Raw genomic sequence first — 25,453 nt, 5'->3', positions numbered from 1 at the left:
TCATCATCATTATCATAACACAGTGTCCTCTTGGATTATAGAATTTCTCAGAGTCATGAGAAACCAGGCATGAAGGTTGGTCAGGCTGCTGCGTTGCTCTGACTGTCTGCTGGAGGACGCAGATCAGACAGACCGACTTTGTCTGGCAGACAAAAGGTTAGCGCACTAATCCCTGCTGTAACTAGCACACAGGAAGCTTTGCATTGCCAGGCCCATACAGTGTGAGGCCAAATGGTCAGTCTGATACTGTACTGGATTTGCTAATAAACCTGACAGATCTGACAAATGTGGAGAAAAGTAAGGGGAATCTGGTGACATTTTTTTCTGCATTACTCAAAAAATGAGTTTTTGAAAATAAATGGCTCATCAAAACTAACATCAAAATGTCCATCTTGGACATATTAAAATAAGCTCTAATGATCATGCAGCAATATTCAGTGCTTAAGGCTGCCAAATACTTGTTTTTGCTTTGATGACCAATAATATCTATAAAAATTTGAAATAGGGCAAGAATGACTTATCTAATCAGCCCAAAGGCACTGAGAAGGATTAGAGGTGCACTTTAATTGAGCAGGTCACTCTGTGTGGCTTCTTCTCTTTTCCCTTATATAAGGGATTAGTAACTCTTGATCTGGAGACCTGACCTTGGAACAGTCAGTGCAGATAGGATATGCACTGGGAAAAAAAGCCTTACATAGTTGACTATAAATTCCAAATTAATTTCTGAACTTACCATCGGAAAAAGCACCTGTTGAACATATATTATGTATGAAATTATTTAAATTATGAAGAATCACTCTCTGGTAGAAATCTGTGAACAGCTGATGAGTGAAACTTTGAAAGGTCCGGGTCAATTTGGGGCCAATCCCCACTTTCATTTTGCTCTCTTTGTCCTTATGAGGTCTGGTCCGTCCACATCGACAGAAATGTTGCAGCAAAAGAAACCTGCAGGCTACAGCGCATTTAAGACGCGATCCGGCCAGATGCAACACTAACATAACATCTCACTAAAATCATTTTCTAACACCCGCACTGAATAATTCAAACGATGCCTGTATGGTGCAGTACAGCGAATGGTACAAGGTCCCGTGTCCCTTCCAGTCCTCGCACACACACAGAGGCTTTGTGCTTTCAATGGGTCTTACACCTTTTATTCCCGGCCGTTATTCACTCTGTAGCCTATCCGCAGTTTTTCTCCATGCGTCAATGTGCCGTTATTTAGCGGCACAGGCCAGAACATGCGACTCAGCAGAGGATCACAGGTGCACTCAAGAGGACTGTACACTGGTGGCATCAGCTGTATCTGACAGCGCACTCTCATCCACAACAACACAGTGGGTGAGAGGCATAGTAAAGGCTATATACTGTAGCCTATGTCCAAGAGCAAACAACCAAGCCAACTGATTTTGCTGAAGATTTTGCACAATCAAAAATTACAGTAGTCTAGAGCAAGACCAAAATTCCAGTTGCACTGAATCTAGTCTTATTCTTGTTTTTTTTTGTTGTTTTTTTTTAAAGACATTTCTGCGGATATTTCTTCCACTACTACCATCATTATCCTACAGAAATGCCTTTAAATGTGACTCTGCCCTTACCTGCAGGCTTATAACAAGTCAAGCCGCACGTCTTTGCCCTACTGACGCAAGAACTCCGACCAATGCAAGGACAACACTGGTAAACGGCGTGAGAGAAAGCAAAGTGACGGGCTGTTCTGGCAGCAACAGACATTGGATGTGGCCGACGTCCCCCAGCCTCTTTTCTCTATACTCTCATGCCACCAATAGGACCAAGTTGGCTGCAGCATCCGCGGAAAAATCACTCTGCGGCAAGACTGCGAATGATCAGATATGCCATTACTATCAAGCTGGAAACCACAATAGTCTCAAAATTGAACAAAATCAAATTCAAGCAGGGTTGCACTAAGACACAAATGACTGTTGATGCTGAATGTTGACGCGGAGCACTTAAACTACCCAAATTACGCGCAGAATACAAATTAGGCATCACATTCTGGCACTGGCCCTACCTGGTTTTTAGCTGGAAAAACGTCCCCAAGCAGCAGTTCTACAAGTTACTAAAGACGTAGACTGGTTTCAGTCATGCCAGATTCAACCCCGGCTCACTTCATGAATAAGATGAGAAAATGTTTATTCACCAACAGATTGCTTCAGACTTACCTAGAGACTCTGCGCTGTAAGAGCTCAGCTCCGACTCTCCTGCCAAAAGCTCGCCGTGGTCTGGACAGACTACTTTGTCGGGAGCCTCAGAAATAACTGTTGTCAAGTCGGAGATTACATCCATGGAGAAGGCCGAGGGGAGGGGCTGGCAATCTCACAGGTGCCCATCGAGAGTTACTGCTGGCGCCGTGGCTGCAGCATCACCTTCAGCTTTGCACAGCTGCAGCATTTTATACAATAGCCTACAGTGCGCACTACGCGGAATTGCGCAGTTATTTCAAAACAGAGTGATTCACTCAAAGTACGATGCACACACAGACGCACGCACGCATGCACGCGCGCGTTCGCTCTCTCTCTCTCTCTCTCTCTCTCTCTCTCTCTCTCTCTCTCTCACACACACACACACACACAATTCAGTTTTTGGCTGATAGAAGTGGTCTATCATACATTCTGCATCAGTGCCTCTGTCAGTAGGCTAAAGTGATTTTTGGCGGTCATGTCAATCAGGATTAGTTTATAACGCCCTCATTCAAAGAGGCAACCTTAGGAAATCCATATATTTGGAAACACATTTTCTTCAACTCACATTTGAAAGTATCAGACATGCTTCCCACCTGGGCCATAGACTTTGTGAAACCTTCAACAATGCCTTATGTGTTGCATTGTTATTCTCTTCAGAGGTCAGGTAGCCCACAATAGGCGTCCTATTTATGACAGGCTTAGGGATTAATCTGCATCAGGTGCTCATCATTTCACCCGTCATACCAAGGAGCTTTCCTGACTAAGGACAAGTCATGTTGATAATACTGTTTTTCTGTGTTTCTAGTACTGCATACAAAACCAGTTTTATGTAGAAATGGCATAAATACATACAATAGAGGACATTCAAGTCATTAGAAGTCACTATTTGTGTTATGCTTAATAAATTATCCACAAATATTTCTAATTAAAAATACATAACAACAACAATGCATGCATAAATGTGTGTGACAAATGAAAGCAAGCTGCCCTACAGAGTCGCAGCACCTGGAAGGCTTGAGTGGCTAGAGAGCTTCAGCTGCAGCCTACCTGCGTTAGGCATGTGCAGTGAATACAGAGCAAGAATATCAATAGCTGGACCGGTTCATGATGTTGTCATGGATACTGGTTCAAGAGGGTGTCATGGTCATCTTCCATTTCAGATGATTTTCAGAAACAGAATGAGTTAAAGTCCTTTTCAGTTGGGAGAGAATGCATCACGCCCACTGGAAACAGCAACAAGAGCAGCACAGTCACTGAGAGTCAAACTATTCAAATAGAAAGGCCAGTAATTGAGCAGCACCACAAAGAAGAGTTATAAGCACTGTGCTTAGTTTTCACTGACCATCCTCTAGCATCTGATTAAAACCTTACTTCAATTTCTTAACCTAAGTGTAGCATTTGACACAGTAGAATTGTTTTGCTGATCTTGTAGGAAAAACTGTGGACTGGAGAGCCTTCTTCTCACAGCACTGGAGTTTAAGACAAAGTTCAAGAAACGCTATATTTCCCCCTGATGTTCCAATAATTAATACCCACACAGCCAGTTATGTTTTATGATTTGTTCTTATTCCAACTTGTTGCTTGAGTTTTGAGCTCTGAGCTCCAAATGGTTTAGATCATGTTTAACGCATTTGAATTGAACTTGGCTGGGAATGGAAAATTCAGTGAAGCCAATGTGAAATAAATCTGTTTCACAAGCTACAGTAAGAAAACAACGAAATAATATACTTAAGTCAACCTGGGCAGGACCTCAGTTTGCTTGCTTGAACCACAATGAAATACTGTAGAAATACAATATGAATGATATAATATTTGGACTCTCCTACCCTGAATTTACTGAGGACATTCTGGCAGGCGGCGGTAGCTTAGTGGTTACAGAAGTGGGCTAGTGACTGGAAGGCCAGCGGTTTGATTGGACTTGCAGGGAAAATGTGGGCAGAAACCACCTTTGAGGTGACCTTGAGGAAGCCACTTAACCCCAGCTGCTGCAGTGGAAGACTGTGGTTGTACTGGGCAGCTCCCAGGTGTGTGAGTGTGTGTGTGTGTGTGTGTGTGTGTGTGTGTGTGTGTGTGTGGGTATGACTTAAGTCACTTTCAGGGACACACACCAGACTTAAAACCAGTTGATTGGGGATGGCTTGTGCAATTGGGGACAAAAGCCGTGTCCCCAATTGGTAAAAAGCAGATTTTTGGGTCAGTGGTTAAGGTTAGGGTTAGGTTAAGGTTAGGGTTAGGGTTAGCCAAGTAGTGGTTATGGTTAGGGTTAGAGTTAGCCAAGTAATGGTTATGGTTAGGGTTAGGGTAAGTCTCCAGGAAATGAATGTAAGTCTATGTAAATACCCCAAAAGTGACTTAAGTAAGACCGTGTGTGTGTGTGTGTGTGTGTGTGTGTGTGTTGCCATTAGTTGACTTTCCCTGGATGAAAAAGCAAAAACTTCTCTTTGTGCTGTATTTTTTGTTTTCTTTGCTGCTGTCCTGTTTTTCACACTGTGCAATATGTTTCATAAGCTTGGTACATCTGTGCTCATTGGCCAGGTGCTAACATGAACTATGCTATGCTAACTTCCCACATGCTACACTAGGCTTATGGAAAGTGACACTTGTGTGACCTGGGTGTGAACATGGATCACAATTTCTGAGAAGCCTCATCATGTGGAATTAGCTAAACCTATTTATGCAGGTTAATGGTTTGAAGGACAACATGTACCACTGATACATGGCAAAGTACATTATCAAAAGAAGGAGAACGTTTTTTCTAAACTATTACACACCTGTCAGAGATTCTTAACTCTAATCTAGAAATTGAACACCATTCCTTCTGAAGTGTCTATATACCTTATTGATATTGTTCTTTATCTCTAGTCACAGAATATTGTATGTACACCTCCAGACAAGGCACCAGTCTGTTTGGCTTTACCACAGGACAGTGTTGTGATATTGACGGCCCAGCTCTCTGACTGGAAGAGGAACTCATAAATTCTCAACCTCAGGTTAGGTGCTGTAAACACAAGAGCACTGAGCAGGTTGAGTTCTTGACCTAAAAGTCAACAAAGGTATATCTTACAGACAGACATAGCACTGCTAGTACCTACTTGTAAGGAAGTACATTTAATTTTGTTTACATTAGTTTGGTTTGCAGACAGCAGCCTACATGATGAACTGGTAAGAGCATTGAGGAGTAGCCTATATTTGTCCACTCAACCACTGCCCCTCATTGTCCACTTTTCTAGTCAAGTCATGTAAATCTCTTTGTGTGAAGTCATGCTGCTTTCATTTTTCAAAGAGAAGACAACATAAATTATGATAAACTTTATTTAACAGATTTGAGCCAAGGATTGGAAGTTTTAGGCAGGGCTGCTACACAAACATTCTTTTAGCGTTTAGATTTTGTTTTCTTTGATTTGACTGCTTTCTAAACACCAAAGATGTAAATAACTTCTTTTATGATTTGTAGAACTAAAATCACTGTATATTTTAAATTGCATTTGGTGTATCAAATCCTGTAATTGGCTGTACCTTCAGTCTCCCCTGGACACACCAGTTGGCCAGATTGCACTAGTTTTTGGGTTTCAAAAAACAGTCACAGCTTTTCAAACCACTCTCTTTTAACAGTGTACTCATCATTATTGCAAACCAGCAGAAACCTAGAGTAAGAAAGTGTTTTAGGAGTAGAACCAAAACTTTGGTCTGATGGAAATGTATAGCTACAGCAGAATAGACCTGCATGAATTGGTGGTAGATGTCTGCTGTAGAGTTGTAAATTCAGTTCCGCAATGAGTCAAATAGTCTAGATCTAGATGGCTAGTCACATTATACTGTCTGGGCTCTGAGGATTGACAAACAGAAAGCATCCCTGACTTATCTAACCTTACAACAGCAGGCTCTGTTTAACCCAAAGGAATACATATTAAAACAAAATTCACAAAAGAAACAACAGGGGCAATTTGGACTTTTAAAATCCTGGCTTTGGAGTTATCCAAGAGTCCAGTTTCAATTATGGCCTTAAAGTGATGTAACACAGAGCTGTCCAATCTCCTCACAGGAAAAAAAAATCAATTAACACCACCTCATGCTCTCAAGAGCAATGAGGTGACCAAATCAATGGCCAGTGGGATTAACTTAAAGAGATCATGCAGCTAAACTTTAATTCCTTATGTAACCTGGTTGGTGACTGAAAAGTGTTTAAAGCAACGTGAGCCGCTCCCGCATGAGACAGAGAAGAGGAAGAGCCACAGCAGACATTTATGCACATCAAATCTACAAATTTTGGACTGCAAACATTATCCAGAAAAGGTAATCCGACTTCAAATCCACTGAATGAAATTGAAGTGAAAACCAGTGATTCAAGTATAAATAAAATGTTATTACATAATGTTATTACATAATTGATGCCCAAAATTGTTCATTGCTAACATAACCTGAAAGTTAGTGCTTGCATGAAATTAGTGACCCATGTGTGGTATTTGAAGCAAAGTGATGTTATATAAAGCAATTAATCGTTGGACCAAAAAGATTGGCTAACTTTTTTTTTTATCTTTTCCTTTGTGAAAGCTAGGTATTATACAACCAACATATTCAGAAGCAGGTGGGCAGTTCTGCTACAATCATCAAATTACTCGCCTTTTTACTTCATTTTGGAATACCCAGAAATAGCACTCAGCCTCCACAAGCTTCCTCCATAAGATCATAAGGTCTGATAAATATTTACAGTTAGTCAACAAACATGCATTTGCAAAATGAGGCAATTTCTGTGAAAGGTTAAAACAATAAGCAGACACTTGTTTTCTATTTGGCTGCTTTGTTGGTGCCCCCACAGACAACCCTGTTTTGCATTTGAATGGTTATTTTCCAAAACAATTGCAAATTTAGAAAAGTTATTAACTGATGGCCATCATTAAACATCTGCAATGTTTTCAGGACCCAGTCTGTAAAAGGATTTAAGTTACTCCCTTTTAAAAAGGATCTTAAATAGTCTTTACTTTAATAGTTAAAGTAATCTAATTGTGTGCTATCAATCATTATGTAAGCATTTCCCTCCAAATGGTGTACATGTGACTGTAACTCTTCATGTCTTTGTTCTCTGACATCACTCTGCTGTCATTGATCTCTTTTGCTCAGCTACAGCCAGCTGGACAGAACTGACTGAATAAGCAGCTGACGTCATGCGCGCTCTCCATGTGGTTGGTCTAATTGAGCTGAACAGTCACATGGCGTCTTGTATGTGCCAGTCATCTTGTTGAAACACAGAATGTTTCATTGTTTTAAAATGATGCTATAGCTATTACAATATTAAGCAGTATTTGATTCTTCAAGGTCATTTACTATGCCAATACCTCCAGTGGGACAAAATGAAAATTTATACTGTAGCATGCAAATCCTCGAACCCATTTTGAACAGTATATACTAAAGATGGTAGATTTCCAGTGCTTTTTGAATCATTTGATCATTAATTCCTATGCATACAGATTAATATGCAGATCCAATGTTGAAACATTGGGCCAGTGATGCTTATTGGAGTTTTTCCAATGCAAAACCTCTTATGAAGTCTGACCAACCTGACTGCACAATTTAGAGGGATAAGTATGCACCCTAGAGGTTAGTAATTAGAATAGCAGGGGAAATTATACCATTACATAATAACATGGCCCAAGGTTATGGCAGTATGACAAATGACATACAAAAGCCACATTGGAGACGCATTTGTCACAACTGCTTTGAAATACAAAAGCAGATATATATAGTAGATCTGAAAAGAAAATGCAAAGTCAAGCATTCGTTACTGCAATGAAGACCTTAATGTATTTCCATGTCAAAAAATAAAAAATATCAAAGTGCATGATGTTTATTTGATATACTGTGACGTGCTGTCCAGGTGGGACAAAATGGCAGCATTAGAACAAAGAATATATAAGGCTTGTTCTCACTAACAACAAACTGGTCTTTTTATCTCAAACCTGGCTATTTTGCCAACACATGGAGGCAAATCTGCAGATGATAGATGATGGCTTTTATACTAGATTAACCCGTCCCTTCAGTGTGTTTTTCATTCACCTCGACACCCCCTGTGTTCCTGTAACACACCCACCTAAACAGCAGCCCACCGCTGAAGGCCATCAGTGAAAAACCTAACAGTAATCCTAGAGGACTGAACGGTCAACCCCTGAGATCAACTATCAAACATGCAATCCAAAAAGCACATGGTGAACAGCATGAAGTGCTATGATGACGATAGAACGGATAATAATACAAAATAAATCATGAATACTAATAATTGAATTTAGCTAATCTTATATATTTTAATCACCTGTGTTATATATTTTTGTTTTTACCACCAACTCATTTCTAGAACTTTAGTATACAAATACCAAACATAGAATTGTGATATGTACATTTTTTTTTTCTGCACAGTCGCACTTATTCATGGTGACACAAGTAAAATCAACATGAAGGTCAAACTGTTTTCAAAAACACCATCCATCCCTATGTTTTCAACCGAGGACTCTGAGGCTCCAGAGCCAGCTTCTGCAGGTTTCACAGCCGTAGTTTTAATGCCTTGGCTTTGCACTTGAGTCACATGTTACTAAACCAGGCCAAGTTTCTGGCTGGGTAATGATTAGCTGTTGTGTGTTTGGTGGTGCAGCACACAGCAGGGGTCCGTTTCCATATGTGGGCTGTAGCTGGAACCCCACCATCATGGCAGGCAGGGCTTAGCCGGAGAGTTCTTGGACGCATCAACTCAAAGACTCAGATCTCCAGGCTTATGTCTCCCTCTAGGGGGCGGATTGCAACTGATGCTCGTTCAGCCACTGGCTCTTAAGCCTGAAAGCGCTTTCTCCAACGCTGTCAGGGACCGCATGTGGTGGGATGCCCTCCGCAACGATGCTGTGTCATCTTTGGCTTTGCAAAAGTTAAGTTTTACGTTCCACGTCTGAAAGCAGCGAGTCTCACATACGGTAGACGTGAGTGCAGTATCTACATGCGGGTTCATGTATGTGTCTGTGTGTGAAAACCTTATGACCAGTGAACCTGAGCTCCTGCCTTGGAGTGCCGTTTAGCCTCCATGATGGAGAAGGCTTCTTGCTCCTCGCTCATCTCCTTCAGCCTCTTCTCCTCCAGAAACGACACCAGAGAATCCCTCATGTCCACCACCTCGATCATCTGCTGAAGGACCCTATCCTCCTCCGCTTGCTGCTCTGCTGACTTGTCTGAGTCTGTGAGACACACATAAAATTGAAAATGAAATTACCAACACTTACCCACAAATCCAACACAGATGTGCAAACACACATGTAAGTGTTGGAAAGTTTTACCATCTAAGCCAACTCTCTCCCACCTCACCTTTAGGAGGTGGCCTAAATCTTTTAGATAACTGGAGGGGTTATAAAGAATTAACAATCTCAGGAAATCAGACATGGGTGCAGGGCAACGGCCATTTGATTTATATGCCTCTGTACTGTACCTCTAGTCTTGCAGCAGGAATGCATCGACTGTATGCAGGATGGGACGGCACCCATGACAGATAGAGAAAACCAAAGCAACTGATGTTCTCATAAGAAGAGGGTACATACAGTAATAGGCTGGCTGGCCTTGGTCAGGCAAACAAGGCTGATGTTTATTTGCAAGTTGGGTTGTTCTCTCTTGATGCATCAAAATCAATAAACCTCCTAAAACACAGTTGTCAGATGCTTGCTCTTTGGTTCTGTACCTTCCAGATTTCCAGGCAAGAATCCCCAACAGTAAGTATGCACATATATGCATACACACACACACACACACACACACACACACACACAAGGAATCAGTGTACACACCACTCAGTTCCATGTGTTTCCTGAGCTCCAACTCCAGCATGCTCTGCTTGTCTTCAAGCTCCAGCTGTCGAGACCTGAGAGGTTTCAGAAAAACAGCTGAATCACGGCAGCATAAACCAACCTCCAGGAAACTTCTTAAGCACCTCATTGATAAGATATTAAGTCAGTCTGTGAAAGAGCAATCCAAAAAAAAAATCCATCCTGTTGTAGCTGCAGGTCATCACAAGGCAATATGACAAATGTAAGAGTCTGAGTATAAAGAGGATCAGTTGCTACCATGGTGAAAGGAAACAGTAACCACAGTGTTATGAGTGGGAGGTCTGCTGTTCTGGGCCTGCTGGCTGCTATGTCATTTCCACTCTGCACAAAAACTGTGTTGTATTCCCAATCTGCCTACACAGCCATGCACTGTGTGTCTCTCTGTTTGTGTGTGTGTGTGTGAGTCCACAAAAGGTGTACACTTACGCCACCATGAGGTCTGACTCCTCAGAAACCAAAGCGTTCTTCTGGTGGACCAGCTGGATCCAGTGCTCTATCATGTCAGGAGAACCTCCACTGCCTGGGGGAGGACAAGCACAGAGTGTTTGGGTGTCTGTGTGTGTATTTTGTGTGTTTGTGTGTGAAGTAAAAGAGAGAGAGAGAGACAGGGGTGGTGTTCAGGGGATGGCAACTCTCCAGATACAGTGGTGGGAAGTGAGATGTGTGTGCTGAGTGTGATACAACATTTGTGTGTGTGTGTGTGTATCTTAGGAGAAATTGGGAGCCCTCAAGCTAAAACAGTAAAGTGTCTCTGGGATTTCTGGAGGGTGGTCTGTTCCCCCTGTATTAAACTGACTTACAAAATGCTAGATTTTTCATTTTTAATATTATACAAACATGCATTTAGCATTTTTGCAAAGTCATTACGCCCATTAAATTGTTTGTTCAGATGATGTAACTTCAAGTATTAAGAACTTAAATCATCATGACCACTGGGATCTTACCAGCTTCCCCTCTGAGAGCTCGCTCCAGCACCACACCGTTGTCCTCCAGCTCCTTGAACGTCACCTCAATCTCCTCCAGTCTCCTCTGGATGGACTGTGAAACAGAAACAAGCATGAGGAAGTAAGTTACTGGAGCAAAACATTTGACAAAAAAAAAATCCAGCATTAAATCCAGCATCTAATCTGAGAGCAGAAGACAGGGCTAACAGGTAACTTTGGTGACTGATCTTAGAACAGCACCTATATTCATAGTCAGCTTTGGGTGAAATTAGAGAAGCGACTGAGAGACAAGGCCTGGATGAGCTTTGCAGCACTGAGAAAAGGAGGCTGACCTGAGCTTTACGGAAGCGCTGTAATTCGCTCATCTTGGCTCTCCGCTCCAGCGTCCTCATCTTCATCAGCTCCAACTTCTCAGCCTCAACAGGGTTAGAGGGCACCGACTGAAACTAGAAGCAAAGCGTCTTTATTGTGTACTAATAATAGTAGTACACTATTATGTAAAAAAACAAAACACATCGGCTCCACTCCGCTCCTTACTTTCTCATCAAATAAATCAACGTCGTCTCTTCCAAACATCTCATCGTCGTCGTCATCATCGTCGTCTCCATCAACACCATCCTCTGAATTGCTGTGACCGTGCCTGAATGTTGTTTCTGTGGTAAAACGGGCAAAACAAGATGTTGTAAAAAAGTGTTAAAATATACCCAACACCATAACAAAGTTTCCATGTAACTTGTGGTCAAGATAAAAGAGGAGGTGGGGCCTTACCAACTCTCCCTGGATGGTTATTGAGGACGCTGAGCCGGTGGTCTCTGCTGAGCCTCGGGGAAGAGAGGTTCCAGGGTGAAAACTTGGATCGGACCTTGGTCTGCCCGCCCGGCTCCTCTTTCCTCCTGAAGCAGCGCCGGTTCCTCTTCTCCCGGACGTGTCCTGCGGTACTCCCGCTCCAGTAGCCTTCCTCTTCCTGCCCGTCCAGGCCTGCTGGTTTAGGGGGGCTCGGACCCCCCGCTGTGGCTGAGGAAGAGGAGCAGGAGGAGGATCCGCCGGGGGTCTCCGAGTCCGAGTCTAGGCTGAAGCTCTGAAGATTGACCAGCTGGCTTTTCTCCTCAGCGGTCAGCTGAAGCTTCCGCAGCGACTGCTTAGGACGGGAGTCTGGTGCTGCCCTGGGGGTCCCACCCGCCGGCGTAGGGGCTGGAGATGTACGCTTCTCAGGAGGTGAGAGGTTAGAAAGGTGGATGGTGCGAGGTTTGGCGGTCGGAGGAGAGGGCTGAGGGCTGGGTGTGGTCTGCCGGGAGAAGCGGGGCTTTGGGACAGGCTGGGGGACTAAGGGAGGAACTTCCCCAGTCTCTTCTTCAGCGGGTGCTGCTACCTCACTTTTAGATGGAGGATCTGTGAGTGGTTTCGATGGCTGTGACTCGTGGGACTCTTCTTTGGATTCAAGTCTATGGTGGTCTTCTTTGCCCTCAGGCTGATGTGGCTGTGTGTGTCTAGAGGGACCACAGTCCAGAGAGTGCTCATACTCCTCATCTGAGGGAGACGGTGTATGATCATCACTGGAAAGCCCGTTCTCGTCATCTGTCCCTTTGTGATTTCTTTCGCTATCCTAAACAGAATAAATGTCATGTAAGAAACCTCTTTTCGACAATTCTTATGTAAAAAGACATAGAATTAGAGCACATATCCCTGTTTGAAATGAATTGGTCTACAGAACACATACACAGTGAATCTAACATTCTCAGTAGTTGTGCTTAATTGCCGTGGGCGAGTCAACCTCGCAGGCTGACGACATTGGACCAGGCACCAGAAGGATGATATATCATGAAACAGAAGATTGTGTAACACTGCATTATGAACACAAGTATTCGACTGTCAACCGACACGGAGCCTTGAGTCATCAGCAGCAGGTACCAGAACGGTTTACATCTGCTCAGTGACCCACCTTACAGCAGGATATTTCAGTCCCGTTCTCCAGCTCCAGATCCTCAGAGTGCAGCTCACAGTAGAACCTCCCTGGGGGAACATCACACAGAAAACAATAAACGAGTTGAAAGTCGGAGACAAGTGAATTGTCTTTTTCCTTCAGTGATTTATTTTTTTCTGTCTAAACTACAAAACCCTTAAAAAGGGGTCTCACCGCAAATTATTAATGACACTAATAAATAAATCAAGTGCTGCTCTATTTATCCCAGGGAAACCGTGCCCTGGCTTTCTGAGAATACATTACACCACAGGTACAACAGCTGTTGAAGACAGACATACAGGTAGAAGTACTCTATGCTCCTCAACAATGCAGCATAGAATACTTCTGCCTAGGCTTTCTATAGTAGCAAACATCAAACTGCTAAACAACAAAAGATAAAAAGCTAACAGAAGTTACACAAACACGGACAGAGAATTGTGACATTTATATTTTGAATGGGTGTTCATCTCCCATAAGTTACTATAGACATATGACAATCTCCCTACTAGAGAGTGGCACAGATGGTCCTCACCTGTAGTCTGGTCGAAGGTGTATCCTCCCAGTCTGAGGGTGATGCCACACTGATGGCAGGTGAAGCAGCTCCGATGGAAGAACTTGCCCTCAGTGCTGATGCGCTCCAGCACATAGACCCTCTGTCCACAGAAGTAACACTCCTCACTGTTCCCCATCAATAAGCTCACATCAGGATCAGGGTCGGCCTTGGGAGCAGATGTGGGGCTCAGCTCAGGAGCCACAGGGGGCGCTACCGGCTGAGGGGAAAGGAGAGAAAGGCAGGATATGTTTAGCAGTAATTGGCAATTTTGTCTGGCATTTGGTAATAGAATATGTTTATTTCCCATAATAGTTCAGATTTGTATTTCGGGTTTCAGGAAATTTCCTGAAGTAATTTACTAATGAAGAGTTAGTACTTAAAACTTCCAAAGTAGAATTAAGTGGATTAGTCAGAACAGAACTCACAGTGTCCTCATCTCCCATCCTCATCTCTCCTTCTTTTGCTCGTCTCTCGGTTGCCAACTTCTCCTGTAAATACAAACAAACTGCCATGTGACCTGCTTGTGTTGATTACGTAAAGAATATTTATAAAGACAAAGAGAGATTTTATGTTCTCCAGTGTCATGTGATACACAGACTGAAAGCCTAAACATGAACTTGGGGAAAGAGAGGCTAATCCCAACTCCAGCCAACAAGCCAATGTGTTTGAAAATATCCTTATCATGCATTTCCCTGTGCTGTGTAAACAGTGGACTCCAGTCACGGTGGGCTCACCTTGCGTCTCTGCAGAGAGTTATGCTTCAACTTGTTGAGGAAGAAGACAGCTGACTGTGTCCGGGAGAAAGACAGGGACTTAGGCGATGCCAGGAGGCCTACAGGCTCTGTCGCCCACAGAAAAAAAAGACAGGCAGGCAGACAAACACACACAGACACACAGACACACACACACACACACACACAATTCAGTTTCCTTCTATTACCACTACACATGTCAACTAACACAATGGCACAGGAGTCTCCCTGCAGTGCTGCATACACACAAAACAGGATGCCTAGGTGTTAAATATTCTGATTTTGTACCCTGTGTATCATTTTTGGTTGTGTACCCTGCCACCAGAAACCTTAACATTTTGTATTTACAGTAGCTTCACAGCAGCTGCAATTGAATCTAACTTGTCAATCCCCATGCAAACTCTTGAGCTCCAGATCTTACCACCACTCCCACTCTTTCACCATTCAGATAAGGTTACAGGAGATTGACAGCTCCCTCCTGCCTGCGCATCAGTCAGCGGATCCTGAGCACAGCAGAGCAGCACAGCATCACAGGCGAGGAGAGCGCATGTCACACCCACTTCAGCGTATGTAGTACCTCCAAATGCTGGACTCACATCTACACTGCAAAAACTCACCATGCCACAGAAGATCTGCAAGCCTACAGAAATACCTCCGGAAAAAACAGCCAGGAGCAAATCCTCCTTCAGTGCAGAAATAGTAGATCCCTTTAGGAGAGGCTAGTCCCACCAGACCCTGATAAGCCTGGTCCTCACCGTGACTGTTTGCTCTGTCTGCTGCTTGGCTTAGTGCAGGAGAGCAGCAGCACCAATAGGGGCTGGCTTTGAGCACAGCACTAGCCACTCAAACCAAGGGAATTCTGGGTAACAGGCTCTTAAAGGGACAGCGCCAATGTGATCGCTTCTCAACACCGAACACATTTCAGTGGGAGGACAAACGCACCTGACCCTTTTAGAAATAGGTGATGCTAATGCCGTGCAGTGTCTAAGCAACCGAGTTATGTAAGATTATATCGCCGTCTCTAAAAGACTATCCTCATAAATATATCAGATCATGAATATCATTAAAAACAACATCATTATTATTACATTTAAAAATGAAAACCCTAACCATGGCAAAGTGACATTTGGCATTTCACTTTTAGCCTGGGATACACCAGGTAAAAGATTTGGCTGAAAATCCAGTTACAATCTGTCATCTTGGTTGATGCACAATAACACACTACCCATAAGTTTACCTTTGGTTGGCACGGCAAAGGCGTTTTGGACCTGGGTGAGGTAGAGGACCATGGACAACTTGTCTATCTGACCACTGTTGGCCATGTCACTGGCAGACATGATGGGTGAGATGCCAAGCTCCCTCTCCAGGATGCTGAAGGCCAGTTGGTTGTTGTGAACAGCATTGGACTCATCCAGGGAGGACATGTCACTGTGGTGGCATAAAGAAAGCAGGGAATCACAACACAGAATGGGAGGGCTTTTCACAGCAAGCGTTATCAGTTACAGTATTACTAGTGTATGAAGTGATGTGCAGTAATGCAATTGTTCAGCAGTTTTTGCACTTTGACTGCTTGGTCGCCCATAGATTTTCTTTAAGTACAATGAGTAAAATGTAAACATCTGAACTAAATTGCTTTCAAGAATTGGGTCAAAAGAACACTATTAAACTTGCTTTTGCTGCCTCATCATATATCAGCCTACAGCACCTCATTAGTGGTGTTGTTCTCAGTAGATGAAAGTCAAGCTAAGCAGAGGCCAAGGGACCGACTCACATGAGCTGAGGTCTGAAGTGGTGGATCAGAGCGCAGAGAGCCAGCCCGGACCTCCAGGACTGGGTCAGATCTTTTACATTCACTTTCTCGTAACCCGCGGTGTTCTTCTGACACCACTTCAACAACTCATCATAACCGCCACCTGAATCTGTGAAGGAAAACATGGACCATTCCTTAGACGATGCCCTGCGACCTTTTTTGCGGTTTCACAGTAATAATAACCAGATAACTTTCATCTGTTTAGTATGAACAGACCTTGGCGCATGTGAGGCCACCTGTTCTTCTGTGTCTTGCTGGGATTGGATTTATAATCATCAACATCATAGAGGTGCTGCACCTAAATGAAGAGACACATAGATCAATACATCCAGAGACTATAGAGAAAAGTTATCCTTAACCAGAACTTAACTCACACAGTTAACCACATAAGAATACAGCAGGCGTTGTAAATCAAATACAAAAAGGTCTGGTTTAATGCAGTGCAATCAATACAGGTTTTTTTGTGTAAACCCTCCAAAGCCCAATAATCAATAGACTGTCTCCCTGTGTGGAAATCAAACCCACTGTCCTGGCCCACAACTCATTACAATTAGCAGTTTCCTGACAACAAATATATACTACACAAAATATTGAAGGAAACAGCTGTGGAACAATGATGGAACTGGGTTTTACGCTGTACTGAGAGAAATATATATTTTCTTAGTTAATATATAAACAGAATACAATAACAATTTTGTTAACATTGCCTCGCTTTTATGAGACTATGTCTAGTAGATTGTGATCTGCATCTTTCAATGACGTTTCTGGCAATTATAGTGACTCTGATTCAAATCTCAGTTGAGTAAATAAAGGATAAAAACAGTCCTGACCTGGTTGGTCTTTATGGAGGAGAGGTTGACATTCTGGTACCGTGTCGAGGGGTCAATACTGTAAACAGTGTAGTTTTTGCTGGTGTTTTCTGGGGTGGTCTGGGACAAGAGCTGGTAGACACTTTCTCTGTGAATTCATTAAGAAGGGAAACATTTTATTGAGGCAATTGAGATTAGTGGGCAAATTGGTAGGGAGAAGCAACCATAGACGTTATTCATGTCTGTCCTTAGCACTGTAGCAGGAGCATTATAATTTAAGGCTGATTAGACTGTTGTTTACTTATACTCTTTTAGCCAACCACAGACTCCATTTTGCCTCAGAGTAATTTAGAGCCAAGCACAGCCCTAGATCAATAAACATGGAGATACAGTGCATATAGTAATAGTCTGATAATGTTAATGGGTTGTACACTTACTTTTAGAGGTCATTACACAATACAAATTTTTGACTCCATACTAAAATGACTAACTAATAGATTGTCAACCTGTCACATAGTTTTGGTACCCTTTAAAAAGGACCACAGTCCATTAACCTTTTTTCTGTTATGGCCAACAATACCCTAAATAAGATGACAGTCTGCACTTTAACCTCAACAGAGTTCCCACACTAGACATTAAATTCAAGGAGTTTTCAATAACGTTTAAGGTCTTGTTTGGTGAAATTCACGAGCTCAAAATTGGCATGTTTTGGGGTAAGAAATGACATCGACACTAGAGGTCTAATTTTTTACTCATTATCTTGTCAAGTCAAGACATCATGATGAAATCATCAAACTGCACTATCATAGGGTTTTCCTCAGGATGTGAAGTGTTACTTCTAGAACAGTCCAGAGGCATATTAGCACAAATTTGCTATATTTTAATTATTAAAAAAAAAGAATAATTACAAAAAAATCTTTCAAGGACATTCATTTTCAAAAACTTTTATGACCTTATTTTATTTTTCTCAAATCTGTGGGAACCCTGCCTCATAGTAATTGTGTCATTGTACACCCAAAGTATTAAGAGTATGGAGTCAAAAACAAGCAACATTATTACTGTCCAGATACCTATGGTGCTCACTGTACTCACTTCCCTATTTCTGGGAATTTGAAGGAAACACTTTCACTTTTTTGTAAAGTGCACTGTTTGTTTGAATCATCAAGCAGTTTCAGTGGTGAAGAATATGGCAGATGGTGAAGAAACAGGAAGGAGCTGTACAATCAACTGTAGTGTGGTTTCCATAATAACGCTCGATTTCTCGTCATAATATAAAATGGATTGTCTCTATTGTATTGTTGTATGAAGCCGACTCACCGTTCGGCCAGGACCTTGAGATGTGGGACCCCCTTGCCCCAGTTCCTCACCATCCACGCTGTGTCAAAAGCAGCTAGGAACCCACGGGCTATACCTGTCCCCAGAGGCCAGAAAGGCTGCAGACAAAACAGCATAAGAACACAAATAGAAGCAAATTAAAACAACATCACAAGTTATGGTAAGTTTACACTGATTGGATACCATTCTGAGACGTATTTCACTGAATAAAACATCTGAGGTGGAAAAAGATAGCTGCCAAACTTTTCTTGCAAACTTTAAACAGGAGCTTATCAGATTTCCAAACAAAGAGGGATCCTCTTTGTGCAGAGAATGCGTGAACGAGGGGGAAAGTGCACCAGATCACTGAAAGGTATACTCAAAGTGTTGCCCCCTACCTCCACCAGACAGTCTCCGACGAGGCCCAGCAATAGTTTCTTGCCCTTCCTCTCCTTCACCAGCGAGGCGTTCTCGGCGCGGTGCATGCAGGTGAAGTCGAACATGGCCACGTCCGGCTGGCCCGCGTGGTTCTGAGCAAACTCAAGGTCGGGCAGCTGGCAGCCTGTGGAGAAGTGGGCGGCGTCGTAGGCATAGTGACGCAAAGCGTCGTGGTCCACGTTAGCCGGAGCAAGCAGCTCCTCTGCATCGCTACAGTCCTGTAAAGACAGAGGGAGTGGAGGGCTTGTCGTGACACTTATCTGATGACTCATGGCACCTTTTCTGATGCTTGGTGACACGACTTGTACTTAGTATACCCCATTAGCTTAGGGGCCAAGGTGCAGAGGAGAGGAATGATTGAGAGGCTCTACATGATGTGACAATTTCTCTCTGAACACTGGAGCGCTTCTCTCATCCATCCAGTCTGTTCTTTATTTGCTGGCCAGGGATGTAGCTGCTGCCAATGAAAATCACACTTTTTCTTCATAATGGATGTGTTATCCTCACCTGTTTAATGACCCCCTTCTTCAGCAGGCTCTTCTTCTTGGCAGTCATGACAAAGTAGTGGGTGTCGTCTTTATAGTAGACAATATTCTCCAAATCAATACCTGGAATGGAAAATGGAGAGAGAGCATGGTGGGCATATAGGAAGAGAGATCAGCGTGGGAGTGTGGGACACTCAGGGAGGGAGTCAGTAAGTAAAAAGAAAATAATGTTTTTGTACTTGATGCATCTTCTTTGAATGTGTTTTTTTCTCCTTGTTAGCTTGTCTGCTTGTGCTTTTCTATTGGTTTTCCTGGAAGGTGGGGGACATAATGGAACAGAGGAGAGACTAGATGGGGACTTACATAGGGAAGAAAAAAGAGGGTTCAAATTGATGCAATGCGATATGAATACATATCTTGTTTGAAAGTAAGAGGAAGTAGTTGCAAAGTAGAACAGAGAGGAAGATTGGATTTCACCACCGTTAATGTTGTCACAGGAAATTGATGGAGGATTGGAACAAAGATTAACAGCTTTGCAGCTCTTTTCACACTTGTCATTGTACCGGGCCTGAAAGTGTGAACGTTCATTTCATGCCCTGAAGGTTGCGTTCAACGAGGTTCAACAGTGGTACAATAAAAGCAAAACAAGAACATCCATGCTCTTATTAAAAATGTTATGGTTCAGTGACTTTACTTCATAATTTATGTTCTCACTTAGTGCGAGCGCGAGTTGGTCTGATGCAACCGATTTCCTCTTCTCCCCCTTCAATTTTTAACAGACTATACTGAAATAGACTATGCAGCCGTTTCACTGCAAATCAAGACCTTATCTCCCATCTGATCCAGTTGCTCTGGACTGTAGGTATCATGTGGAATCCTACCGGTCTCAGTGAGCAGGTCCTGGAAGAACTTCTGGTTGTAGATGCGGGCCACGCCGCTGATCTCTGCTACCTGGGCCTCCGCAGCCGTGCGTCTGTTGACGAAGTTGGCTGTGATGCCGATGGCCAGCTTGCCCCTCAGTTCCTTATGCTTGAAGCCTGAGAGTGTGGGAAAGAAGAAAAGAGGAACTCATGGTGATGAAAGGTGACACATCTTTGAATATGGATATGGAGGGAAGTTTGCGTTCAGATCTTGCAAAATTTGCAATTGCATCTTTATGTATCCCCATGTATTGCGTTGATGTGGACAGAAATTATTTGTGTGTGTGTGTGTGTATCTCACCTTCAGGGACAAACCTGCCTCCTCCAGCAGAGATAAAGACATCAAACTGGAAGGCAGCAGCAGGATGAGACTCGGGGTGCAGCTTGGCCATCCAACCTGACAAGAAACAGATCAAACTTTTATAAAGCCTGGGCCTTATCCAACCTCATAATAACTTTACTGCTTTGCATATTGCTGGCTCGTAAACACTGTCGGTTCACACTAAAGATAAACCAATTGATGTTTTAAATTGAAATACTGAGCAAAACTAGTGGGAATAGTGACGGCTGGTTGGAAAAGGGAAGCACCTTTGTCTCCCGAGGGTTCGATCAAGGCCTGGAACGACACTCCGGTGTGCACCTCCACCCCAAGGAGAAGTGACACTTTCAATAGGATCAACTGCAGCTGACGGATGCCTGGAAACACACATGTATATTTCATTGGATAAGTGACACAAACAAGATGCAAGATATGTCACGCAAACAGAACGTTAATGGGAGCGCTTCAAAACTGGCTCCGTAATGCACTAATGTCACTAATCACGCACTGATGTGATCCAGAGCTCCGGTGCAGAATTTGCCGTAGAACTTCTTGGCGCCGAGCCCGCGGAGGTCATAGATGGTGTAGGGCCACAGGTGGAGGACGTTGTTCCTAGAGAAGCTCTCTCTCTTCTCCACCACCACCACCTGAGCCCCCAGCAGGGACAGTTCAATGGCCGTCCTCAGCCCACATGGCCCAGCACCCAACACAAGACACTGAGGGAGAGGGAGAGGAATTTAGTTAACAGCCAGCATGTAACATGTTGAAAATTAATTACTATATAGTATGGTAATTAGGGTTTGACCGATATGGGTTTGGAATTTTAATCTTGTCAGGGTGGGAAAAGCCTCTGAAACCGCATTTAGACCATCGTGGAACACCAAAATGACAGGAATCAAAAGTCAAAAGCCATTTATCTCCATATAACAAAGAAAACAACACATTTTAAGTACTAGTTGTGAAATGTCATTGCAAAAGTATTCTATTTTTTTGGATCATTGGTTGCCAATACCTTGTTTTTGGCACAGACTTTTCCTTGCTGGTAATCTGGGTGGGATGCCCTCTTGTCCAGCTTCACCCACAGGGCTTTGGCCTTCCAGTAGTTGAGTCTCTCCTTCAGCTTGGTGTAGAAGCTCCTGAAGTCCTTGGGGTCGAGTTCCAGCTGCCTGCAGAGCTCAGCGAAGTGGCGCTGCACATCCTTACAGCTCGGGGCTTGGACAAAGAGGTCAAACACAGCATGGGAAGGGCTGGCAGAGTCCTGGCTCGCCATAGTGGAGGATGAAGAGTTGGGCCTGTTCCTTTGGCCACAAGTTTTGGTAGTTAACTGTGAAAGAGGAGGATATGACAATGTTTTAGAAACTGGAAACCACTGGGCCGGGGGGAAATACCCTTGTAGTTTACATTTATATAGGGGCGGTCCAAAAGTCTGACAACCTATTGGGACGAAGGGAAATTCCTCCTCATGCCCCCCTCCCCCCCTCATATTTACAGCATGGATCTTTAAACGTCTAAGACTTCCTTGTGACCTGGTTGGCTGAGTCACCACTAACTTCCTCAGTGTAATGTGGTTTCTGTGGCTCTGTTCTCTTTATGGCCGCTTCACACTGAGCAACTCCCACAGAGCTGACGTCATACTGTGCCTCAGGACTTGTGCCTGTCATTAGTTTCAGCAGGCAGTAAACAGGAGAGTACAGTGTGTAATGGAAACATCAAAGTTAAACATATGGCTAAAACACATAGGATGAAACTGGTTGCATGAACAGGTTTGGAATGGTATGAACCTCACCAGTTATAATAGAGGCTGTTTTGTATCACCTCTTCATTGGATGAACAAAAAAATCATCTACTACGGTAATGGTATTGTTAAAAGATAGATCTAAAAAGAAAAAAAGCAGCTGGCCACATTTTATTAGAATACTGCAATAAATCTATCTTTATTATCCATATTCAGTATACAGTGCTCAACAACTAGCAATCCATCTGTCAACATTTGCTATGGGTGTGGTCATTTTCAAGAAACAAAGGTTGCAAACTGAGATAGTGGCACCTTAGGCAACATGCTAATGTGGATGTACTGGCAAAAAAATATTGTTGTTCATTGTCAAAAAAACAGTGCTATACATTTCTACTGCCAATGTTATACCCAACAACACTGTGTTTCATTCAAGCTTCATCTCAACTATAAATGCACAACTTCCACAGCAAGTACACCATTGCATCTTGCAAATTTTGCCACTTTTCTAGCAGTAACACCAAATGATGGGACTAACTTTGCCATGCACACTGCAGCACTATGCACACAGCATGTGTCAAGCAGTTTTGCTGTGGTTGGCGACATTTCCTGTAACTAATGTTCATGCATCACTTCCTGATGACAACATTTTCTCACACACACGCACACACACACACACAGCAACTCCCTGCTGCTGCTAATTCTGCATCCTCTGCCCTGAGCACCTGAGACACAGACCCTATAATTAGAGAAATCACAAACCACTGCAGCATTGAAGATGTGTGTGTGTGTGTGTGTGTGTGTGTGTGTGTGAGAGAGAGAGAGTGTGTGTGAGGCCTGAAAGAAAAGGCTCCAGTCAGGCTGCTGTTCAGAGTAAAAGGTTTTTTTTGTCCGATCCATCATTTACCATTCATTCTCTTGCGCTATTCACTGCAAAAGAACATCCTGAAGACATGCTTTTTTTTAAGCTCGCTACAAATATGACAAGAAGCTAAAAAGCTCTACTCTCTTTCTGTCTATCACATTGCTGCCTTTCACTCTGCAGTTCATACTGTCCCAATCCTCCAAACAACTGACTAACGCTTCCCTACAGCATTCACACCTATAATAAAAGTGAAACTGCTCTGACTCAATGTCACACATTGATCTGACAGAGCAGTTTCAACAAAGCTTTGACCCAACATAAGTCTTGTCTTTCAGTTCAACTCCAAAGAAGCATCAAAATACATTGGATCCTATTCTGCAGACATGTGCTAACCTCTTGCAAAAATCATTAAAATCCAAGTTTGTACTGTTTAACATGTGTCATCCCTATTTATTAACAGTACTGTGGCCACTAGTATAACACTAGTAGAGCAGCAAACACCCTCATCTGTAGAGTGCATGCTAGATTTACCTTCGCCCTGAAATGAGTAATTTTTATCAAGATTGTGCAATGGTGAAAGTCTCCTAGCAGGCTGCAAATTGGAGCCAATGTTTGGCAAGTGTGCAGTGGCCTGCGAAGACAAACTGTCAAACTAAAAATAAATCTGATGATCAGCGTTCTTGACATCTCCATCTAATTCTCAGCAAGATACTGCATTTATATTCTGTGCAACCCTTTTTCTATTCTAACGAGCTTGAAAGAAGACAGAGGTAAAAATAAGCATAAAAGCAGTTTCACGTGGCTAATATTACCTCCTGTGACTTTGTTAAATTTAGTTTAGACGGAAAGTCATGCTGAATGTGAGTGATATATCTATGACAAAGGTAGACACAAATACATGCGCCCATACACACAAACACAGCCAGTCATCATCATCTGACTGGTGTTAAGCAATTCCAAGAAAGAACCACCATAATTTAACAGGTCTTAGCAGGAATCCTGTGGACGGGATGAGTCCTGTCCCGAGGTGGAGGGAAGCAACCAGGGATTAACTCTTTAAAAGGTGAATTGACCTGATTTCCCTCAGAGGCGGCAGACTGGATTGGATTGACCTACCTTGTCTGGCAATGTTGTGTGTATCAGGATGTCGGATCACATGCTGACCTCGGGCCTGCCAGGTTTTGGAGAGCAGAGAGAGGAAAAGTTAAGGACAGAGAGAGAGAGAGAGAGAGAGAGAGGGAGAGAGAGAGAGAGAGAGAGAGAGAGAGAGATGAGGGGAGAGACAGAGGTGTAATTTCCTGAACTTATCACACTGCAGCAGACATTGACAGCTTATATTTCCCCATTAAAACATAGACTCAAATGTAAAAGCTTACAATGATAGGAAGTTGATGAATGAACCCAACAGGAAAAAGTGGCACTGAATGTGACCAGCTGTGCCAAACCAGGTTGCAGTCACAACATAACAGGATAATGGTAGCAAGTGCTAGTAGATACATTATAAACACACTCCAATGCTATGAAATTTGATACAGAATTTGGATACAGAAATGTAGCTTAGAGCTTTATGACACTAACACCAACAAATGAGCGATTCATTTCATCATTAATGTATCGTCCAGAGAGGATATTCTTGGTTAATAGAGGGAATTCATTCTCGTCAGCAGGCAGCAGCACAACCTTTACAACCACAAACTTTAAAACACAAAAAGTGGCTGCCTGTGTACAGTGTAAACGCAGACTTGATACACAATATCTTCTTAAAAGTGAACTACGGGCTGTGACACATCATGAAGTCCGTCCTAAGGTTACATTACCAGTGTTGAAGTCGTGCCGAGAGCGGGTGTCCGTGAAATTGAACCGTACGTGTCGTGTCCGTGTTTTGTTTAGTTCTTTGTTTACGGACTGGGAATGAGCTGCAGCCTCACCTGCGCCCAGCCAACCACGTTCAAACCGCCTGAATACAAGTGGAGCCTCTTCCGGGAGTTTCTGGTAAATGTTGTGTAAAATGCACAGACAGCGCACCATCACCGCGACTCACGTGACGCCCAGGTTGGCGATGATGAAGTTTACCGGAGGAGGAAATTGTGACTAAAATATGACAGGGGGATCGCGGTGTGGGGCAGCCTAGTGGCGTCGCAAATCACGTCACAGCGTGCAACGGTCATACAGTAAGGAAGCACGAATCATCTTCATGTCGATGGTCACCTGAATACACCGAGGCTCCTGAACACATCAGCTGAACAGCAGTGATGTAGTGGGGAATAAAAAATGGGTAAACTATCAACTCCAGTCGGTGATCATCATAGCCCCCAATATAAATAAAAAAAACATTTATATTTTTCATTTTAATTTTATTTTACCCTATCTTCATACAACTTAGATTAGTATTCTACTTGTGGGTTTACCTGCCACTACATGACAGTAGGCGATGTTATGGATGCCCACTTTGCAGGTGCTTGAGTTATTATTGTTTATAAATGTTTAAAATGACTTTCTTTGCA

The 25,453-nt window shown here is 43.1% G+C and overlaps 1 protein-coding gene across 2 annotated transcripts; it reads right to left on the bottom strand.

Annotated features, from left to right (window-relative positions):
• Nucleotides 1-8,024: 8,024 nt before the first annotated feature.
• On the bottom strand, nucleotides 8,025-24,907 carry mical1 (microtubule associated monooxygenase, calponin and LIM domain containing 1). Of its 2 annotated transcripts, none has more exons than XM_071915469.2 (25): nucleotides 24,767-24,907; nucleotides 24,066-24,120; nucleotides 21,365-21,676; nucleotides 20,861-21,068; nucleotides 20,622-20,729; nucleotides 20,335-20,430; nucleotides 19,995-20,150; nucleotides 19,136-19,236; nucleotides 18,589-18,846; nucleotides 18,194-18,309; nucleotides 16,898-17,024; nucleotides 16,284-16,365; nucleotides 16,029-16,176; nucleotides 15,495-15,685; nucleotides 14,240-14,346; nucleotides 13,931-13,993; nucleotides 13,485-13,722; nucleotides 12,932-13,002; nucleotides 11,761-12,595; nucleotides 11,530-11,645; nucleotides 11,325-11,438; nucleotides 10,993-11,086; nucleotides 10,475-10,568; nucleotides 10,010-10,083; nucleotides 8,025-9,409 (listed from the first exon to the last, which is right to left on the bottom strand). In XM_071915469.2, exons 3-25 carry the CDS (start codon nucleotides 21,620-21,622, stop codon nucleotides 9,210-9,212), a joined length of 3,855 nt encoding a protein of 1,284 aa, XP_071771570.2. In that variant the 5' UTR covers nucleotides 21,623-21,676; nucleotides 24,066-24,120; nucleotides 24,767-24,907; the 3' UTR covers nucleotides 8,025-9,209. The 2 variants fall into 2 exon arrangements, with proteins under 2 accessions (XP_071771570.2, XP_071771571.2); XM_071915470.2 differs by having other exon boundaries at nucleotides 21,365-21,650.
• Nucleotides 24,908-25,453: the final 546 nt, after the last annotated feature.

Source organism: Centroberyx gerrardi, chromosome 14, assembly GCF_048128805.1.
Source record: "Centroberyx gerrardi isolate f3 chromosome 14, fCenGer3.hap1.cur.20231027, whole genome shotgun sequence".
In the NCBI taxonomy this organism is placed as follows: Eukaryota; Metazoa; Chordata; class Actinopteri; order Beryciformes; family Berycidae; genus Centroberyx; species Centroberyx gerrardi.
The sequence above is the reverse complement of the archived record's forward strand: the minus strand, read 5'-3'. Positions and strand labels throughout refer to the sequence as shown.